We start from the raw sequence: 20,899 nt of genomic DNA, 5'->3' as shown, positions 1-20,899 counted from the left end.
GTGTTAAGTTAACCTGTCTTATTTCAAACACTGAGCAAGCTTAATCTGAGAGTATAACATTTTATGTAGATGTTAAAATCTTAGATAAAATGCCTCCTGGCATCTGGAAAGTCCTTGCATAAAGGGGCAGTAAACTGGAATGTAATTAAAATATATATATAAAAAAACAACTCATATCTGCCAAAAGGGCACCTACCATTTGTGTATTGAGGAGAAAACATTTCTGCATGGTTTTAAATATATAATTTCCACAGCATTGTCAAATAATCATAAATACACTGCTACATATTGCTAAAAAAAAAGTGTTTTTATGGAACCCTGGCCCCACCATACAACTACTACCACACTGAAACTACAATCCGAAATTGCACAAATAAATAAAAACATTTACTAACTAAGTCCTACCTACTCTGCAAATGAAAGTGATCTGCCGTGTGACTCGGGCACACACTGTACAAACTGAAGTGCCAAGTCTGTCTCACACTGTGCATAATGGTTTAGTGCACACTCAGAAATCTTCTCAAATGCTAATACTTTACTCCTTGTAATGACCTTTCCATGCTTAATAGCACTCTGCTGTAGCACACTCTGGTGGCTGCCAATTTTTAAAAAAAATAATAATAGTTGTTTCTTTCATGTAATTGGCAAGAGTCCATGAGCTAGTGACGTATGGGATATACAATCCTACCAGGAGGGGCAAAGTTTCCCAAACCTCAAAATGCCTACAAATACACCCCTCACCACACCCACAATTCAGTTTTACAAACTTTGCCTCCTATGGAGGTGGTGAAGTAAGTTTGTGCTAGATTTCTACGTTGATATGCGCTTCTCAGCATGTTGAAGCCCGGTTCCTCTCAGAGTACAGTGAATGTCAGAGGGATGTGAAGGGAGTATCACCTATTGAATACAATGGTCTTCCTAATGGGGATCTATTTCATAGGTCCTCCGTTATCGGTCGTATTCATCTCCTACCTCCCTGTTCAGATCGACGATATACTCTTATATACCATTACCTCTACTGATTTTCGTTTCAGTACTAGTTTGGCTATCTGCTATATGTGGATTTGGTAAGTATGTCTCATTTACTTAAGACACTCTCAGCTATGGTTTGGCACTTTATATATAAAGTTCTAAATATATGTTTGTACTTATATTTGCCATGATTCAGGTTTATCAGTATATTTCCTTTTTGCAGACTATCAGTTTCATATCTGGGAAATGCTTTTGAAAAAAAGAAAAAAACATTTTTTACTTACCTGAGGTTTTCAAATTGACTCTTTCTATATTGCGGGCTGTATTAGGCTCACGAGAGCGCAAAATGCTGTAATTTATTGCGTCATTCTTGGTGCGAGACTTTTTCGGCACGAAAATTACGTTTGTTGACGCAAATTAGTCATTTCCGGCGTCTTAGTTGGCGCTGAGTCTTTTCACGAGGTTGCGTCATCTATGACGCTTGAGTTTCGTTCCAGACGTTTTTGGCACCAAAAAAAGTTTGTCATTTTGTGGTGCGTCATACTTGGCGCCAAACATTTTTTAATTTTTTAAGACCTCATTCCTTTTGCCTCTGGTCTTTTTTTCTATGTCAGAGGCCTATTCTGTTTGCATTTTTTCCCATTCCTGAAACTGTCATATAAGGAAATTGATCATTTTGCTTTATATGTTGTTTTTTCTTTTACATACTGCAAGATGTCTCAATCTGATCCTGTCTCAGAATCTACTACTGGAATCCTGCTGCCGTATATCGGTTCTACCAAAGCTAAGTGCATTTGTTGTAAACTTGTGGTAACTGTTCCTCCAGCTGTGGTTTGTAATAGTTGTCATGATAAACTTTTACATGCAGAGAATATTTCCATCAGTAGTAGTTCATTACATGTTGCTGGTCCATCAACATCTAATGCTCAGGATATTCCTGTAAATTTAAGAGAATTTATTTCTGATTCCATTCAGAAGGCTTTGTCTGCCATTCCGCCTTCTAATAAACGTAAAAGGTCTTTTAAAACTTCTCATAGAGTTGATGAATTTTCTAATGACCGACAACATACTGATTAATCTGTCTCTGATGAGGATCTGTCTGATTCAGAGGATCCTGCCTCAGATATTGACACTGACAAATCCTCTTATTTATTTAAAATGGAGTATATTCGTTCTTTATTAAAGGGCCATAATACCCAAATGTTTAAACACTTGAAAGTGATGCAGCATAGCTGTAAAAAGCTGACTAGAAAATATCTCCTGAACATCTCTATGTAAAAAAGAAAGATATTTTACCTCAAAAGTTCCTCAGTAGCCACCTCCCATTGTAAAGGATTTCTAAGCAGCATTTTAGTGTGTCTGTCCTGGGACAGCTGAAAGGATGAGCCTCGTGAACTCTCATATTATTTCACCAATCAGGTAAAGGAAGCTTACTATGAAATCTCATGAGAGTTAAGTCAAATCTCATGAGATCACAGTAAGAGTTCATGACCTCAGCACTGCTGATGCTGATTGGCTGCTGTTCATTTCTTCATTTTTTTATTTTTTTTTACCTGCAGCTGGGAGCAGGTGAAGTATAACTTTTTACACAGAACTTACTCTGCTGAGCTGAGGAGATTGTGAGGTAAAATATCTTCCTTTTTTACATAGAGATGCTCAGGTGATATTTTCCTGTCAGCTTTTTAAAGTTATACTGCATCAGTTTCAAGTTATTTAGCATATGAGTATTATGTCCCTTTAAAAGAAGTGTTGATTGCATTAGATATGGAGGAGACTAGTCCTCTTGATACTAAAACTAGTAAACATTTAAATTCAGTTTATAAACCTCATGTAGTTATTCCAGAAGTTTTCCCAGTTCCTGATGCTATTTCAGATATGATTTCTAAGGAATGGAATAGACTGGGTACTTCTTTTACTCCTTCTTCAAGGTTTAAAAAATTGTATCCTTTGCCTTCTGATAGCTTGGAGTTTTGGGAAAAGATCCCCAAAGTTGATGGGGCTATTTCTACTCTTGCTAAACGTACTACTGTTCCTACGGAAGATAGTACTTCCTTTAAAGATCCTTTAGATAGGAAGCTTGAATCTTATCTAAGGAAAGCTTATTTATGTTCAGGCCATCTTCTTAGGCCTGCTATTTCTTTGGCTGATGTTGCAGCTGCCTCAACTTTTTGGTTGGAAACTTTAGCGCAACAAATATCAGATCATAATGTGTATAGCATTGTTAAATTAATTCAACATGCTAATAATTTCATTTGTGATGCCATTTTTGATATCATCAGAATTGATGTTAGATATATGTCTTTAGCTATTTTAGCTAGAAGAGCTTTATGGCTTAAATCTTGGAATGCTGATATGACTTCTAAATCGACATTGCTATCGCTTTCTTTCCAAGGTAATAAATTATTTGGTTCTTAGTTGGATTCTATAATTTCAACTGTCACTGGGGGAAGGGAGCATTTTTGCCTCAGGATAAAAAATCTAATGGTAAATTTAAAGCTTCTAACTGTTTTCGTTCCTTTCGACAAAATAAGGAACAGAAACCTAGTCCTTCCCCCTAAGGAATATGTCTCCAATTGGAAGCCTTCCTCAATCTGGAATAAATCCAAGCCATTTAAGAGATCTAAACCAGCCCCCAAGTCCGCATGAAGGTGCGGCCCTCATTCCAGCTCAGCTGGTAGGGGGCAGATTAAAATTTTTCAAGGATGTTTGGATAAATTCAGTCCAAAATCATTGCATTCAGAACATTGTCTCTCAGGGGTACAGAATAGGTTTCAGAGTAAGACCGCCTGTGAGAAGTTTCTTTCTCTCACGCATTCCAGTGAACCCAGAAAAAGTGCAGGCTTTCCTGAAGTGTGTTTCAGACCTGGAGTTATCTGGGGTAATCCTTTCAGTTCCTTTTCAGGAACAGGGTCTGGGGTTTTATTCAAATCTGTTCATTGTCCCAAAGAAAGAAAATTCATTCAGACCAGTTCTGGATCTAAAAGTCTTGAATCGTTATGTAAGAGTACCAACATTCAAAATGGTGACTATAAGGACTATTCTGCCTTTTGTTCAGCAAGGGCATTATATGTCCACAATAGACTTACAGGATGCATATCTTCACATTCCGATTCATCCAGATCACTATCAGTTCCTGAGATTCTCTTTTCTAGACAAGCATTACCAATTTGTTGCTCTTCCTTTTGGCCTAGCGACAGCTCCAAGGATCTTTTCAAAGGTTCTCGGAACCCTAGTCTCTGTAATCAGAGAGCAGGGTATTGCAGTGTTTCCTTATTTGGACGATATCTTGGTACTTGCTCAGTCTTTACATTCTGCAGAATCTCACACAAATCAACTTGTGTTGTTTCTTCAAAGACATGGTTGGAGGATCAATTTACCAAAAAGTTCTTTCATTCCTCAGACAAGGGTAACATTTTTAGGTTTCCAAATAGATTCAGTATCCATGACTTTGTCTCTAACAGACAAGAGATGTCTGAAATTGGTTGCAGCCTGTCGGAACCTTCAGTTTCAGTCTTTCCCTTCAGTAGCTATGTGCATGGAGGTTTTTAGGTCTCATGACTGCAGCATTGGACGCGATCCCCTTTGCTCGTTTTCACATGAGACCTCTTCAGCTTTCTATGCTGAACCAATGGTGCAGGGATTATACAAGAATATCACAATTAATATCTTTAAATTCCAATGTTCGACTATCTCTGACTTGGTGGTTAGATCACCATCGTATAGTTCAAGGGGCCTCTTTTGTTCGTCCAACCTGGACTGTGATCACAACAGATGTGAGTCTTTCAGGTTGGGGAGCTGTCTCTGATCTCTGTCTCTGATCTCTGACAGCACAAGGGGTTTGGAAATCTCAAGAGGCGAGATTACCAATCAATATTTTGGAACTCCGTGCGATTCTCAGAGCTCTTCAGTTTTGGCCTCTATTAAAGAGAGAGCCATTTATTTGTTTTCAGACAGACAATGTCACAACTGTGGCATATGTCAATCATCAGGGTGGGACTCACAGTCCTCAGGCTATGAAAGAAGTATCCCGGATACTTGTTTGGGCAGAATCCAGCTCCTGTCTAATTTCTGCGGTCCATATCCCAGGTATAGACAATTGGGAAGCAGATTATTTCAGTCGTCAAACTTTACATCCGGGGGAATGGTCTCTTCACCCAGATGTGTTTTTACAAATTGTTCAGATGTGGGGGCTTTCAGAAATAGATCTGATGGCATCTCATCTAAACAAGAAACTTCCCAGGTACCTGTCCAGGTCCAGGGATCCTCAGGTGGAAGCAGTGGATGCATTGACACTTCCCTGTAGTTATCAACCTGCCTATATTTCTTTCATGTAATTAGCAAGAGTCCATGAGCTAGTGACGTATGGGTTATACATTCCTACCTGGAGGGGCAAAGTTTCCCAAACCTCAAAATGCCCATAAATACACCCCTCACCACACCCACAAATCAGTTTTACAAACTTTGCCTCCCGTGGAGGTGGTGAAGTAAGTTTGTGCTAGAGTCTACGTTGATATGCGCTTCGCAGCAGGCTGGAGCCCGGTTTTCCTCTCAGTGTGCAGTGAATGTCAGAGGGATGTGAAGAGAGTATTGCCTATTTGAATTCAATGGTCTCCTTCTACGGGATCTATTTAATAGGTTCTCTGTTATCGGTCGTAGAGATTCATCTCTTACCTCCCTTTTCAGATCGACGATATACTCTTATATACCATTACCTCTACTGATTCTCGTTTCAGTACTGGTTTGGCTTTCTACTACATGTAGATGAGTGTCCTGGGGTAAGTAAGTCTTATTTTTTGTGACACTCTAAGCTATGGTTGGGCACTTTTATATAAAGTTCTAAATATATGTGTTTAAACATTTATTTGCCTTGATTCAGGATGATCAATATTCCTTATTTCAGACAGTCAGTTTCATTATTTGGGATAATGCATATGAATAAATCATTTTTTCTTACCTTAAAAATTTACTTTTTTTCCCTGTGGGCTGTTAGGCTCGCGGGGGCTGAAAATGCTTCATTTTATTGCGTCATTCTTGGCGCTGACTTTTTTGGCGCAAAAAATTTGATTTCCGGCGTCATACTTGTCGCCGGAAGTTGTCATTTTTTTGACGTTTTGCCTAAAGTTGTGAATTCTAACAACATTAGTAGAGAAATTGTGGTTCCTTCATTGTGTCCTAATCCTAAGAATTCTAAGGAAAGATCGTTGCATTCTTTGGATGTAGTTAGAGCTTTGAAATATTATGTTGAAGCTACTAAAGATTTCCGAAAGACTTCTAGTTTATTTGTTATCTTTTCCGGTTCCAGGAAAGGTCAGAAGGCCTCTGCCATTTCTTTGGCATCTTGGTTAAAGTCTTTGATTCATCATGCTTATGTCGAGTCGGGTAAAACTCCGCCTCAAAGGATTACAGCTCATTCTACTAGGTCAGTTTCTACTTCCTGGGCGTTTAGGAATGAAGCTTCGGTTGATCAGATTTGCAAAGCAGCAACTTGGTCTTCTTTGCATACTTTTACTAAATTCTACCATTTTGATGTGTTTTCTTCTTCTGAAGCAGTTTTTGGTAGAAAAGTACTTCAGGCAGCTGTTTCAGTTTGATTCTTCTGCTTATAATTTCAGTTTTTTTCATTATAAGATTAAAACTTTTTGATTTGGGTTGTGGATTATTTTTTCAGCGGAATTGGCTGTCTTTATTTTATCCCTCCCTCTCTAGTGACTCTTGCGTGGAAGTTCCACATCTTGGGTATTTATTATCCCATACGTCACTAGCTCATGGACTCTTGCTAATTACATGAAAGAAAACATAATTTATGTAAGAACGTACCTGATAAATTAATTTCTTTCATATTAGCAAGAGTCCATGAGGCCCACCCTTTTTTGTGGTGGTTATGATTTTTTTTGTATAAAGCACAATTATTCCAATTCCTTATTCTTTATGCTTTCGCACTTTTTTCTTATCACCCCACTTCTTGGCTATTCGTTAAACTGATTTGTGGGTGTGGTGAGGGGTGTATTTATGGGCATTTTGAGGTTTGGGAAACTTTGCCCCTCCTGGTAGGAATGTATATCCCATACGTCACTAGCTCATGGACTCTTGCTAATATGAAAGAAATGAATTTATCAGGTAAGTTCTTACATAAATTATGTTTTTTCCGCCTCTAGTTCTTCTTCCAAAAGTGATTTCCAAGATCATCATGGAGCAATTGTTTGTGCTGCTGGTGGCTCCAGCATGGGCTCACAGGTTTTGGTATGCGGATCGTGTTCGGATATCCAGTTGTCAACCATGGCCACTTCCACTAAGGCCAGACCTTCTATCTCGAGGTCCGTTTTTCCATCAGGATCTCAAATCATTAAATTTGAAGGTATGGAAATTGAACGCTTAGTGCTTAGTCATAGAGGTTTCTCTGACTCAGTGATTAATACTATGTTGCAGGCTCATAAATCTGTTTCTAGAAAGATTTATTATCGAGTTTGGAAGACTTACATTTCATGGTGTTCTTCTCATAAATTCTCTTGGCATTCTTTTAGAATTCCTAGAATTTTACAGTTTCTTCAAGATGGTTTGGATAAGGGTTTGTCTGCAAGTTCCTTGAAAGGACAAATCTCTGTTCTTTCTGTTTTATTCCACAGAAAAATTGCTAAACTCCTTGATATTCATTGTTTTGTACAGGCTTTGGTTCGTATCAAGCCTGTCATTAAATCAATCTCTCCTCCTTGGAGTCTTAATTTGGTTTTGAAGGCTTTACAGGCTCCTCCGTTTGAGCCTATGCATTCTTTGGACATTAAATTGCTTTCTTGGAAAGTTTTGTTTCTTTTGGCCATCTCTGCTGCTAGAAGAGTTTCTGAATTATCTGCTCTTTCTTGTGAGTCCCCTTTTCTAAATTTTCATCAGGAGAAGTCAGTTTTGCAGACTTCATTTAAATTCTTACCTAAAGTTGTAAATTCCAACAACATTAGTAGGGAAATTGTTGTCCCTTCTTTGTGTCCACATCCAAAGAATTCTCTGGAGAGATCTTTACATTCTTTGGATGTGGTAAGAGCTTTGAAATATTATGTTGAAGCTACTAAAGTTTCCAGTATGACTTCTAGTCTATTTGCTATCTTTTCTGGTTCTAGGAAAGGTCAGAAGGCTTCTGCCATTTCTTTGGCATCTTGGTTAAAGCTTTTAATTCATCACGCTTATTTGGAGTCGGGTAAATCCCCGCCTCAGAGGATTACGGCTCATTCTACTAGGTCAGTTTCCACTTCCTCTGCTTTTAAGAATGAAGCTTCAGTTGATTAGATTTGCAAAGCAGCAACTTGGTCTTCTTTGCATACATTTACTAAATTCTACCATTTTGATGTTTTTTCTTTTTCAGAAGCCGTTTTTGGTAGAAAAGTACTTCAGGCAGCTGTTTCAGTTTGATTCTTCTGCTTATATTTCAGTTTTTTCTTTTCCATTATAAGATTAAAACTTATGATTTGGGTTGTGAATTAATTTTTTCAGCGGAATTGGCTGTCTTTATTTTTTATCCCTCCTTCTCTAGTGACTCTTGCGTGGAGTTCCACATCTTGGGTATTTGCTATCCCATATGTCACTAGCTCATGGACTCTTGCTAATTACATGAAAGAAAACATAATTTATGTAAGAACTTACCTGATAAATTCATTTCTTTCATATTAGCAAGAGTCCATGAGGCCCACCCTTTTTATGGTGGTTATGATTTTTTTGTATAAAGCACAATTATTCCAATTCCTTTGTTTATGCTTTTTGCTCCTTTCTTTATCACCCCACTTCTTGGCTATTCATTAAACTGAATTGTGGGTGTGGTGAGGGGTGTATTTGTAGGCATTTTGAGGTTTGGGAAACTTTGCCCCTCCTGGTATGATTGTATATCCCATATGTCACTAGCTCATGGACTCTTGCCAATATGAAAGAAATTAATTTATCAGGTAAATTCTTACATAAATTATGTTTCTTGTCTCATGGGGTCCCCTGGCCCAGTAGGCCCCTAACAGGAGTCACCCCTGTCACCCCCTGATGGCGGCCCTGTACCCACCTACTGATTGTACCTACCTACTGATTGTACCCACCAACTGATTATACCTACCTACTGATTGTACACACCTGCTGATTGTACCCACCTACTGATTGTACACATCTAGTGATTGTACCCATCTACTAATTGTACCTACCTACTGATTGTACACATCTAGTGATTGTACAAATCCACTCATTTTACAAACCTACTCATTGTGCACACCTACTCATTGTACCCACTTACTAATTGTACCCACCTACTTATTGTACACACATACTTATTGTACCAACCTAATCATTGTACTCACCTACTCATTGTACCCACTCACTCATTGTACCAACTGACTCATTGTACCCACCTTACCATTGTACAAACCTACTAATTGTACCCACCTACTTATTGTACACACCTACTCATTGTACCCACCTACTCATTGTACAAACCGACTCATTGTACCCACCTACTTATTGTACACACATACTTATTGTACCAACCTAATCATTGTACCAACTGACTCATTGTACCCACCTTACCATTGTACAAACCTACTTATTGTACACACCTACTCATTGTACCAACCTAATCATTGTACCCACCTACTCATTGTACCCACCCACTCATTGTACCAACCGACTCATTGTACCCACCTTACCATTGTACAAACCTACTTATTGTACCCACCTACTTATTGTACACACCTACTCATTGTACCCACCTACTCATTGTACCCACCTACTTATTGTACACACCTTTTAATTATATCAATCCACTCATACCTACCTACTTATTGTACCACCTACCTACTGTAGCCACCTACCTTGTTTGAAAAAATTGTAAGCGTGGATCATTACTTTAAATGTTGAAGCATCTGTTCTCCAGAGAAATAAGGAAAGATTTTCTGGATGCAGGGATGACTTGAGAGCATGAATTGTAGATTGCATGAAAAGTAGGAGTTTGTTATGTTTACTGCACATGTGTATATCGTTCTATCTGTCTGTCTAGCAAACTGTCTGTCCTTCTGATGAAATATAATATGTATACATTATGTCTTTTTTTTCCAGACCCTCATGTCCAGCAGTTAACAACATTGGGTAGGTAAATTTACAAAATGAGTTCATATGTTACAATAAAGCAACAAACCTTATATATCTTGTTTAACCCCGATGTGACTCAGTGTGACGTGTATTATAAACCTATGTAGACCCTTAGGCATCCACAACTTCCTGCAGACTGAGGAGGTCCTGCCATGAACCTTCTACAGAGGGTGGGAAACCATTGTATAAATGGCATTTAAGTTATATGATCTATTATCGGTTTGAGCTGAGGGACACTGTTTTATAGTATCTATGAATCCAGCACAACAGGTGTAATAGGAATTCTCAATCATATCTTTAGATATTCCCATCATGCACTGGGCTCTCTAACGCCTAGATTTGGAGTTTGGCGTTAGCCGTCAAAACCAGCGTTAGAGGCTCCTAACGCTGGTGTTGGCCGCCCGCTGGTATTTGGAGTCAGTCAGGAAAGGGTCTAACGCTCACTTTCCAGCCGCGACTTTTCCATACCGCAGATCCCCCTACGCCATTTGCGTATCCTATCTTTTCAATGGGATCTTTCTAACGCCGGTATTTAGAGTCTTGGCTGAAGTGAGCGTTAGAAATCTAACGACAAAACTCCAGCCGCAGAAAAAAACCAGGAGTTAAGAGCTTTTTGGGCTAACGCCGGTTCATAAAGCTCTTAACTACTGTGCTCTACAGTACACTAACACCCATAAACTACCTATGTACCCTTAAACCGAGGTCCCCCCACATCGCCGCCACTATAATATTTTTTTTTAACCCCTAATCTGCCGACCGCACACCACCGCCACCTACGTTATACTTATGTACCCCTAATCTGCTGCCCCTAACACTGCTGACCCCTATTTTATATTTATTAACCCCTAATCTGCCGCCCCCAACGTCGCCACCACCTACCTATAATTATTAACCCCTAATCTGCCGACCGCACAGCGCCGCCACCTACGTTATACTTATGTACCCCTAATCTGCTGCCCCTAACCCCGCCGACCCCTATATTATATTTATTAACCCCTAATCTGCCCCCCACAACGTCGCCGCCAGCTACCTACAATAATTAACCCCTAATCTGCCGACCGCACCTCACCGCTACTATAATAAATGTATTAACCCCTAATCCGCCTCAATAACCCTATAATAAATATTATTAACCCCTAATCTGCCCTCCCTAACATCGCCGACACCTAACTTCAATTATTAACCCCTAATCTGCCGACCGGACCTCACCGCTACTCTAATAAATGTATTAACCCCTAAAGCTAAGTCTAACCCTAACACTAACACCCCCCTAAGTTAAATATAATTTAAATCTAACGAAAAAAATTAACTCTTATTAAATAACTTATTCCTATTTAAAGCTAAATACTTACCTGTAAAATAAATCCTAATATAGCTACAATATAACGAATAATTATATTGTAGCTATTTTAGGATTTATATTTATTTTACAGGCAACTTTGTAATTATTTTAACCAGGTACAATAGCTATTAAATAGTTAATAACTATTTAATAGCTACCTAGTTAAAATAATTACAAAATTACCTGTAAAATAAATCCTAACCTAAGTTACAATTAAACCTAACACTACACTATCAATAAATTACTTAAATAAAATACCTACAATTACCTACAATTAAACCTAACACTACACTATCAATAAATTAATTAAATACAATACCTACAAATAACTACAATGAAATAAACTAACTAAAGTACAAAAAATAAAAAAGAACTAAGTTACAAAAAATAAAAAAATATTTACAAACATTAGAAAAATATTACAACAATTTTAAACTAATTACACCTACTCTAAGCCCCCTAATAAAATAACAAAGCCCCCCAAAATAAAAAAAATGCCCTACCCTATTCTAAATTAAAAAAGTTCAAAGCTCTTTTACCTTACCAGCCCTGAAAAGGGCCATTTGCGGGGCATGCCCCAAAGAATTCAGCTCTTTTGCCTGTAAAAAAAACACAATACCCCCCCCCCCAACATTACAACCCACCACCCACATACCCCTAATCTAACCCAAACCCCCCTTAAATAAACCTAACACTAAGCCCCTGAAGATCTTCCTACCTTATCTTATCGTCCAACTGAAGAATGAAGGTTCCTTTAAGGGACGTCGTCCAAGATGGCGTCCCTCGAATTCCGATTGGCTGATAGGAGTCTATCAGCCAATCGGAATTAAGGTAGGGAAAATCTGATTGGCTGATTGAATCAGCCAATCAGATTGAGCTCGCATTCTATTGGCTGATCGGAACAGCCAATAGAATGCAAGCTCAATCTGATTGGCTGATCCAATCAGCCAATCGGATTGAACTTGAATCTGATTGGCTGATTCCATCAGCCAATCAGAATTTTCCTACCTTAATTCCGATTGGCTGATAGAATCCTATCAGCCAATCGGAATTCGAGGGACGCCATCTTGGATGACGTCCCTTAAAGGAACCTTCATTCTTCAGTTGGACGTCGAACGAAGAGGATGGATCCGCGCCGGAGGTCTTCAAGATCAGCCGCTCGTCATCGGATGGAACAACATAGAAGATGCGGCTTGGATGAAGATGTTTGCCGGTCCGGATCTACTCTTCTGCCCGGATAGCATGAAGACTTCTGCCCGAAGATGGACTTCTTCATTTGCCGCTTGGATCAAGACTTCAGCCAGAGGATGGACGTCACTCTTCAGCCCCCGCTTGGGCTTGGATCAAGACTTCGGAGGCTTGGATCAAGACTTCGGTGGACGGATCGGTGAACCCGGCGTGGTGAAGATAAGGTAGGAAGATCTTCAGGGGCTTAGTGTTAGGTTTATTTAAGGGGGGTTTGGGTTAGATTAGGGGTATGTGGGTGGTGGGTTGTAATGTTGGGGGGGGGTATTGTGTTGTTTTTACAGGCAAAAGAGCTGAATTCTTTGGGGCATGCCCCGCAAATGGCCCTTTTCAGGGCTGGTAAGGTAAAAGAGCTTTGAACTTTTTTAATTTAGAATAGGGTAGGGCATTTTTTTTATTTTGGGGGGCTTTGTTATTTTATTAGGGGGCTTTGAGTAGGTGTAATTAGTTTAAAATTGTTGTAATATTTTTCTAATGTTTGTAAATATTTTTTTATTTTTTGTAACTTAGTTCTTTTTTATTTTTTGTACTTTAGTTAGTTTATTTAATTGTATTTATTTGTAGGTATTGTATTTAATTAATTTATTGATAGTGTAGTGTTAGGTTTAATTGTAACTTAGGTTAGGATTTATTTTACAGGTAATTTTGTAATTATTTTAACTAGGTAGCTATTAAATAGTAAATAACTATTTAATAGCTATTGTACCTGGTTAAAATAAATACAAAGTTGCCTGTAAAATAAATATAAATCCTAAAATAGCTACAATATAATTATTCGTTATATTGTAGCTATATTAGGGTTTATTTTACAGGTAAGTATTTAGTTTTAAATAGGAATAATTTATTTAATAATAGTTAATTTATTTCGTTAGATTTAAATTATATTTAACTTAGGGGGGTGTTAGTGTTAGGGTTAGACTTAGCTTTAGGGGTTAATACATTTATTATAGTAGCGGTGAGGTCCGGTCGGCAGATTAGGGGTTAATACTTGAAGTTAGGTGTCGGCGATGTTAGGGAGGGCAGATTAGGGGTTAATACTATTTCTTATAGGGTTATTGAGGCGGGAGTGAGGCGGATTAGAGGTTAATACATTTATTATAGTATCGGCGAGCTCCGGTCGGCAGATTAGGGGTTAATAATTGTAGGTAGGTGGAGGCGACGTTGTGGGGGGCAGATTAGGGGTTAATAAATATAATATAGGGGTCGGCGGTGTTAGGGGCAGCAGATTAGGGGTTCATAGGGATAACGTAGGTTGCGGCGGTGTACGGAGCGGCAGATTAGGGGTTAATAATAATATGCAGGGGTCAGCGATAGCGGGGGCGGCAGAATAGGGGTTAATAAGTGTAAGGTTAGGGGTGTTTAGACTCGGGGTTCATGTTAGGGTGTTAGGTGCAGACGTAGAAAGTGTTTCCCCATAGGAAACAATGGGGCTGCGTTAGGAGCTGAACGCTGCTTTTTTGCAGGTGTTAGGTTTTTTTTCAGCTCAAACAGCCCCATTGTTTTCTATGGGGGAATCGTGCACGAGCACGTTTTTGAAGCTGGCCGCGTCCGTAAGCAGCGCTGGTATTGAGAGTTGCAGTGGCGGTAAATATGCTATACGCTCCTTTTTTGGAGCCTAACGCAGCCCTTCTGTGAACTCTAAATACCACCGGTATTTAAAAGGTGCGGCCAGAAAAAAGCATGCGTAGCTAACGCACCCCTTTGGCCGCAAAACTCCAAATCTAGGCCCAAGTTTCTACTGTCATTAGCTCCCATGACTGATTTTCTAGAATTAAAAAAGAGAAGTCTATCACATGCACCTTAAATGTCTAAACCACAGACAGCCTGCTAATACTAAACTTCTGACTTGTTGTGAGGAAGGTAGAGTATTGCAGACATTAGAGTCATGTAATAATAATATTACCTTTGATATTAATAGGTGACACATAATATAGCATTGTACAGCACAGCTGTACTTCTTTCCACAGAATACTTCACTGCTGCAGGAGATTATGGGTAAGGATATGCAAATGAGCATCACAAGATCTATTATTTATCTTCTCAATTCCATTTTAAGCACAAATCCGCTCATACCAGTGCAGTACTGCCATTGGTCAGTTTAATATCAAATAGGGATACAGTGAAAATACATAAAAATCACATAGTGTAAAACAATCTGATATAAACAACAAAATAAGTGTATACTGAATATATTAACCACAATAATATATCATGGTTGTGCAATAAATATACAGTCCACAAAGAGGTAATAGTCTTTCCTTTATCTGTATCTCAGGAACTAGTAGTATTAGGTACAAGTATTTGTTACTGACAGTAGTAATGAGGATAGTGTTTGTAGAGGGTCATTTGAATAAGAGTTATAGAGATCTGGATCTCAGGGACTTTGAGTAGGAGGTATAAGTATTTGTTACTGACAGTAGTAATGAGGATAGTGTTTGTAGAGGGTGAGTTGAGTAAGAGTTATAGAGATCTGGATCTCAGGAACTAGTAGTAGTAGGTATAAGTATTTGTTACTGACAGTAGTAATGAGGATAGTGTTTGTAGAGGATGAGTTGAGTAAGAGTTATAGAGATCTGGATCTCAGGGACTTTGAGTAGGAGGTATAAGTATTTGTTACTGACAGTAGTAATGAGGATAGTGCTTGTAGAGGGTGAGTTGAGTAAGAGTTATAGAGATCTGGATCTCAGGAACTAGTAGTAGTAGGTATAAGTATTTGTTACTGAGCGTAGTAATGAGGATAGTGTTTGTAGAGGGTGAGTTGAGTAAGAGTTATAGAGATCTGGATCTCAGGGACTTTGAGTAGGAGGTATAAGTATTTGTTACTGACAGTAGTAATGAGGATAGTGCTTGTAGAGGGTGAGTTGAGTAAGAGTTATAGAGATCTGGATCTCAGGAACTAGTAGTAGTAGGTATAAGTATTTGTTACTGAGCGTAGTAATGAGGATAGTGTTTGTAGAGGGTGAGTTGAGTAAGAGTTATAGAGATCTGGATCTCAGGGACTTTGAGTAGGAGGTATAAGTATTTGTTACTGACAGTAGTAATGAGGATAGTGCTTGTAGAGGGTCATTTGAGTAAGAGTTATAGAGATTTGGATCTCAGGGACTTTGAGTAGGAGGTATAAGTATAAGTTACTGACAGTAGTAATGAGGATAGTGTTTGTAGAGGGTCATTTGAGTAAGAGTTATAGAGATCTGGATCTCAAGGACTTTGAGTAGGAGGTATAAGTATTTGTTACTGACAGTAGTAATGAGGATAGTGTTTGTAGAGGGTGAGTTGAGTAAGAGTTATAGAGATCTGGATCTCAGGGACTTTGAGTAGGAGTTATAAATATTTGTTACTGACAGTAGTAATGAGGATAGTGTTTGTAGATGATCATTTGAGTAAGAGTTATAGAGATCTGGATCTCAGGGACTTTGAGTAGGAGGTATAAGTATTTGTTACTGACAGTAGTAATGAGGATAGTGCTTGTAGAGGGTGAGTTGAGTAAGAGTTATAGAGATTTGGATCTCAGGGACTTTGAGTAGGAGGTATAAATATTTGTTACTGACAGTAGTAATGAGGATAGTGCTTGTAGAGGGTGAGTTGAGTAAGAGTTATAGAGATCTGGATCTCAGGGACTTTGAGTAGGAGGTATAAGTATTTGTTACTGACAGTAGTAATGAGGATAGTGTTTGTAGAGGGTGAGTTGAGTAAGAGTTATAGAGATCTGGATCTCAGGAACTAGTAGTAGTAGGTATAAGTATTTGTTACTGACAGTAGTAATGAGGATAGTGTTTGTAGAGGATGAGTTGAGTAAGAGTTATAGAGATCTGGATCTCAGGGACTTTGAGTAGGAGGTATAAGTATTTGTTACTGACAGTAGTAATGAGGATAGTGCTTGTAGAGGGTGAGTTGAGTAAGAGTTATAGAGATCTGGATCTCAGGAACTAGTAGTAGTAGGTATAAGTATTTGTTACTGAGCGTAGTAATGAGGATAGTGTTTGTAGAGGGTGAGTTGAGTAAGAGTTATAGAGATCTGGATCTCAGGGACTTTGAGTAGGAGGTATAAGTATTTGTTACTGACAGTAGTAATGAGGATAGTGCTTGTAGAGGGTCATTTGAGTAAGAGTTATAGAGATTTGGATCTCAGGGACTTTGAGTAGGAGGTATAAGTATAAGTTACTGACAGTAGTAATGAGGATAGTGTTTGTAGAGGGTCATTTGAGTAAGAGTTATAGAGATCTGGATCTCAAGGACTTTGAGTAGGAGGTATAAGTATTTGTTACTGACAGTAGTAATGAGGATAGTGTTTGTAGAGGGTGAGTTGAGTAAGAGTTATAGAGATCTGGATCTCAGGGACTTTGAGTAGGAGTTATAAATATTTGTTACTGACAGTAGTAATGAGGATAGTGTTTGTAGATGATCATTTGAGTAAGAGTTATAGAGATCTGGATCTCAGGGACTTTGAGTAGGAGGTATAAGTATTTGTTACTGACAGTAGTAATGAGGATAGTGCTTGTAGAGGGTGAGTTGAGTAAGAGTTATAGAGATTTGGATCTCAGGGACTTTGAGTAGGAGGTATAAATATTTGTTACTGACAGTAGTAATGAGGATAGTGCTTGTAGAGGGTGAGTTGAGTAAGAGTTATAGAGATCTGGATCTCAGGGACTTTGAGTAGGAGGTATAAGTATTTGTTACTGACAGTAGTAATGAGGATAGTGTTTGTAGAGGGTGAGTTGAGTAAGAGTTATAGAGATCTGGATCTCAGGAACTAGTAGTAGTAGGTATAAGTATTTGTTACTGACAGTAGTAATGAGGATAGTGTTTGTAGAGGATGAGTTGAGTAAGAGTTATAGAGATCTGGATCTCAGGGACTTTGAGTAGGAGGTATAAGTATTTGTTACTGACAGTAGTAATGAGGATAGTGCTTGTAGAGGGTGAGTTGAGTAAGAGTTATAGAGATCTGGATCTCAGGAACTAGTAGTAGTAGGTATAAGTATTTGTTACTGAGCGTAGTAATGAGGATAGTGTTTGTAGAGGGTGAGTTGAGTAAGAGTTATAGAGATCTGGATCTCAGGGACTTTGAGTAGGAGGTATAAGTATTTGTTACTGACAGTAGTAATGAGGATAGTGCTTGTAGAGGGTCATTTGAGTAAGAGTTATAGAGATTTGGATCTCAGGGACTTTGAGTAGGAGGTATAAGTATAAGTTACTGACAGTAGTAATGAGGATAGTGTTTGTAGAGGGTGAGTTGAGTAAGAGTTATAGAGATCTGGATCTCAGGGACTTTGAGTAGGAGTTATAAATATTTGTTACTGACAGTAGTAATGAGGATAGTGTTTGTAGATGATCATTTGAGTAAGAGTTATAGAGATCTGGATCTCAGGGACTTTGAGTAGGAGGTATAAGTATTTGTTACTGACAGTAGTAATGAGGATAGTGCTTGTAGAGGGTGAGTTGAGTAAGAGTTATAGAGATTTGGATCTCAGGGACTTTGAGTAGGAGGTATAAATATTTGTTACTGACAGTAGTAATGAGGATAGTGCTTGTAGAGGGTGAGTTGAGTAAGAGTTATAGAGATCTGGATCTCAGGGACTTTGAGTAGGAGGTATAAGTATTTGTTACTGACAGTAGTAATGAGGATAGTGCTTGTAGAGGGTCATTTGAGTAAGAGTTATAGAGATTTGGATCTCAGGGACTTTGAGTAGGAGGTATAAGTATAAGTTACTGACAGTAGTAATGAGGATAGTGTTTGTAGAGGGTCATTTGAGTAAGAGTTATAGAGATCTGGATCTCAAGGACTTTGAGTAGGAGGTATAAGTATTTGTTACTGACAGTAGTAATGAGGATAGTGTTTGTAGAGGGTGAGTTGAGTAAGAGTTATAGAGATCTGGATCTCAAGGACTTTGAGTAGGAGGTATAAATATTTGTTACTGACAGTAGTAATGAGGATAGTGTTTGTAGAGGGTGAGTTGAGTAAGAGTTATAGAGATCTGGATCTCAGGGACTTTGAGTAGGAGTTATAAATATTTGTTACTGACAGTAGTAATGAGGATAGTGTTTGTAGATGATCATTTGAGTAAGAGTTATAGAGATCTGGATCTCAGGGACTTTGAGTAGGAGGTATAAGTATTTGTTACTGACAGTAGTAATGAGGATAGTGCTTGTAGAGGGTGAGTTGAGTAAGAGTTATAGAGATTTGGATCTCAGGGACTTTGAGTAGGAGGTATAAATATTTGTTACTGACAGTAGTAATGAGGATAGTGCTTGTAGAGGGTGAGTTGAGTAAGAGTTATAGAGATCTGGATCTCAGGGACTTTGAGTAGGAGGTATAAGTATTTGTTACTGACAGTAGTAATGAGGATAGTGTTTGTAGAGGGTGAGTTGAGTAAGAGTTATAGAGATCTGGATCTCAGGGACTTTGAGTAGGAGGTATAAGTATTTGCTACTGACAGTAGTAATGAGGATAGTGCTTGTAGAGGGTGAGCTGAGTAAGAGTTATAGAGATCTGGATCTCAGGGACTTTGAGTAGGAGGTATAAGTATTTGTTACTGACAGTAGTAATGAGGATAGTGTTTGTAGAGGGTCATTTGAGTAAGAGTTATAGAGATCTGGATCTCAGGGAGTTTGAGTAGGAGGTATAAGTATTTGTTACTGACAGTAGTAATGAGGATAGTGTATGTAGAGGGTCATTTGAGTAAGAGTTATAGAGATCTGGATCTCAGGGACTTTAAATAGGAGGTATAAGTATTTGTTACTGACAGTAGTTGTAAGAAATTATTAGTGTTTGTAGAGGGTGAGTTAAGTAAGAGTTATAGAGATCTGGATCTCAGGAACTAGTAGTAGGAGGTATAAGTATTTGTTACTGACAGTAGTAATGAGGATAGTGCTTGTAGAGGGTGAGTTAAAGGGACACTGAACCCAATTTTTTTCTTTCATGATTCAGATAGAGCATGCAATTTTAAGCAACTTTCTAATTTACTCCTATTATCAAATTGTATTCATTCTCTTGGTATCTTTATTTGAAATACAAGAATGTAAGTTTAGATGCCGGCCCATTTTTGGTGACCAACCTGGGTTGTTCTTGCTAATTGGTGGATAAATTCATCCACCAATGAAAAAGTACTGTCCAGAGGCCTGAAACAAAAAAGCTTTGATGCCTTCTTTTTTAAATAAAGATATCAAGAGAACGAAGAAAAATTGATAATAGGAGTTGTGGCAAAACCTCGCCACTTATGAACTATGCAGGAATTATTATTTAGGCTAATGGTTAAAATGTATGTTAAACTGTATGTTACTGTTTAAACTCCCTGCTGTTTCAGTTGGGAAACCCCTTGTAGGGGAGACTGTTTTTTTTAAAAGTGTTTGTTTTTTCCGGTTGAAGAAAAAGTGGTTGTTGACTCCCAAGCTATGTGTCATCTAGTTCTTGGTGGAAAGGGGTTATTATTACAATTACCAAGAGTAGTTATTTGCTTGTCTCTGCTTAACAAAAAGATATTACAGATCCTACTGCCTCTCTGCTACAATTACCAAGAGTAGTTACTTGCTTGTCTCTGCCTACCCAAAAGATATTACAGATCCTACTGCCTCTCTGCTACAATTACCAAGAGTAGTTACTTGCTTGTCTCTGCCTACCCAAAAGATATTACAGATCCTACTGCCTCTCTGCTACAATTGGTGGCAAGCGACGGGATTCAAACCGCACAGCAAGTCGTAGGACATGTGATGTATATGAACAGACGTTGAATGGGGACAGATTATACCAGACTAAAGAGAACTGCATTGAAGGAATTACTGGAGGCGAGAGGAATTATTGCCAGCAATAAAACCAAAGCAAGGCTGATTGCGGAGCTCATGGAGGGAGACCGGGTAGCAGGTACGGCAGTACCCATGGCTAGCAACGAAACCGAATTCCAAAAAGAGATGCGGACCCGGTTGGCTTTTTTTCCGCTACCTCATTCTCCTGACACGGTCATCAGCAGACGTACAGGAGTACTTGATGGTGACCCGACAAACCACCCCGAGACCCGGAGAGGGGCTACCAGTACACTCCAGTGCTGGTACAGGGAAAGCTAAGATTCCCTACCACGCATTCAAGGATCATACCGACACGGAGGATATTGATGGGTATCTACAGGACTTTGAGCGATAATGCCAACTGCATAATATTAGTACCGCTGACCAAGTTCCCCTACTGGCTGGCAAGTTATCCGGGCGGGCCGCTGAAGCCTACCGCACCATACCAGATGAGGA

The 20,899-nt window shown here is 38.8% G+C and overlaps 1 protein-coding gene across 3 annotated transcripts in view; it reads left to right on the top strand.

The window, feature by feature from the left end:
* RELB (RELB proto-oncogene, NF-kB subunit) overlaps window positions 1-20,899 on the top strand; it is a 223,108-nt gene that overhangs the window by 68,548 nt on the left and 133,661 nt on the right. For all 3 annotated transcript variants that reach the window (XM_053696513.1, XM_053696512.1, XM_053696514.1), the window contains one exon: window positions 10,048-10,077. In XM_053696513.1, the coding sequence (XP_053552488.1) occupies window positions 10,048-10,077 (30 nt within the window). The remainder of the gene's footprint in view (window positions 1-10,047; window positions 10,078-20,899) is intronic.

This window comes from Bombina bombina, unplaced genomic scaffold (assembly GCF_027579735.1).
Source record: "Bombina bombina isolate aBomBom1 unplaced genomic scaffold, aBomBom1.pri scaffold_504, whole genome shotgun sequence".
In the NCBI taxonomy this organism is placed as follows: domain Eukaryota; kingdom Metazoa; phylum Chordata; class Amphibia; order Anura; family Bombinatoridae; genus Bombina; species Bombina bombina.
The sequence above is the reverse complement of the archived record's forward strand: the minus strand, read 5'-3'. Positions and strand labels throughout refer to the sequence as shown.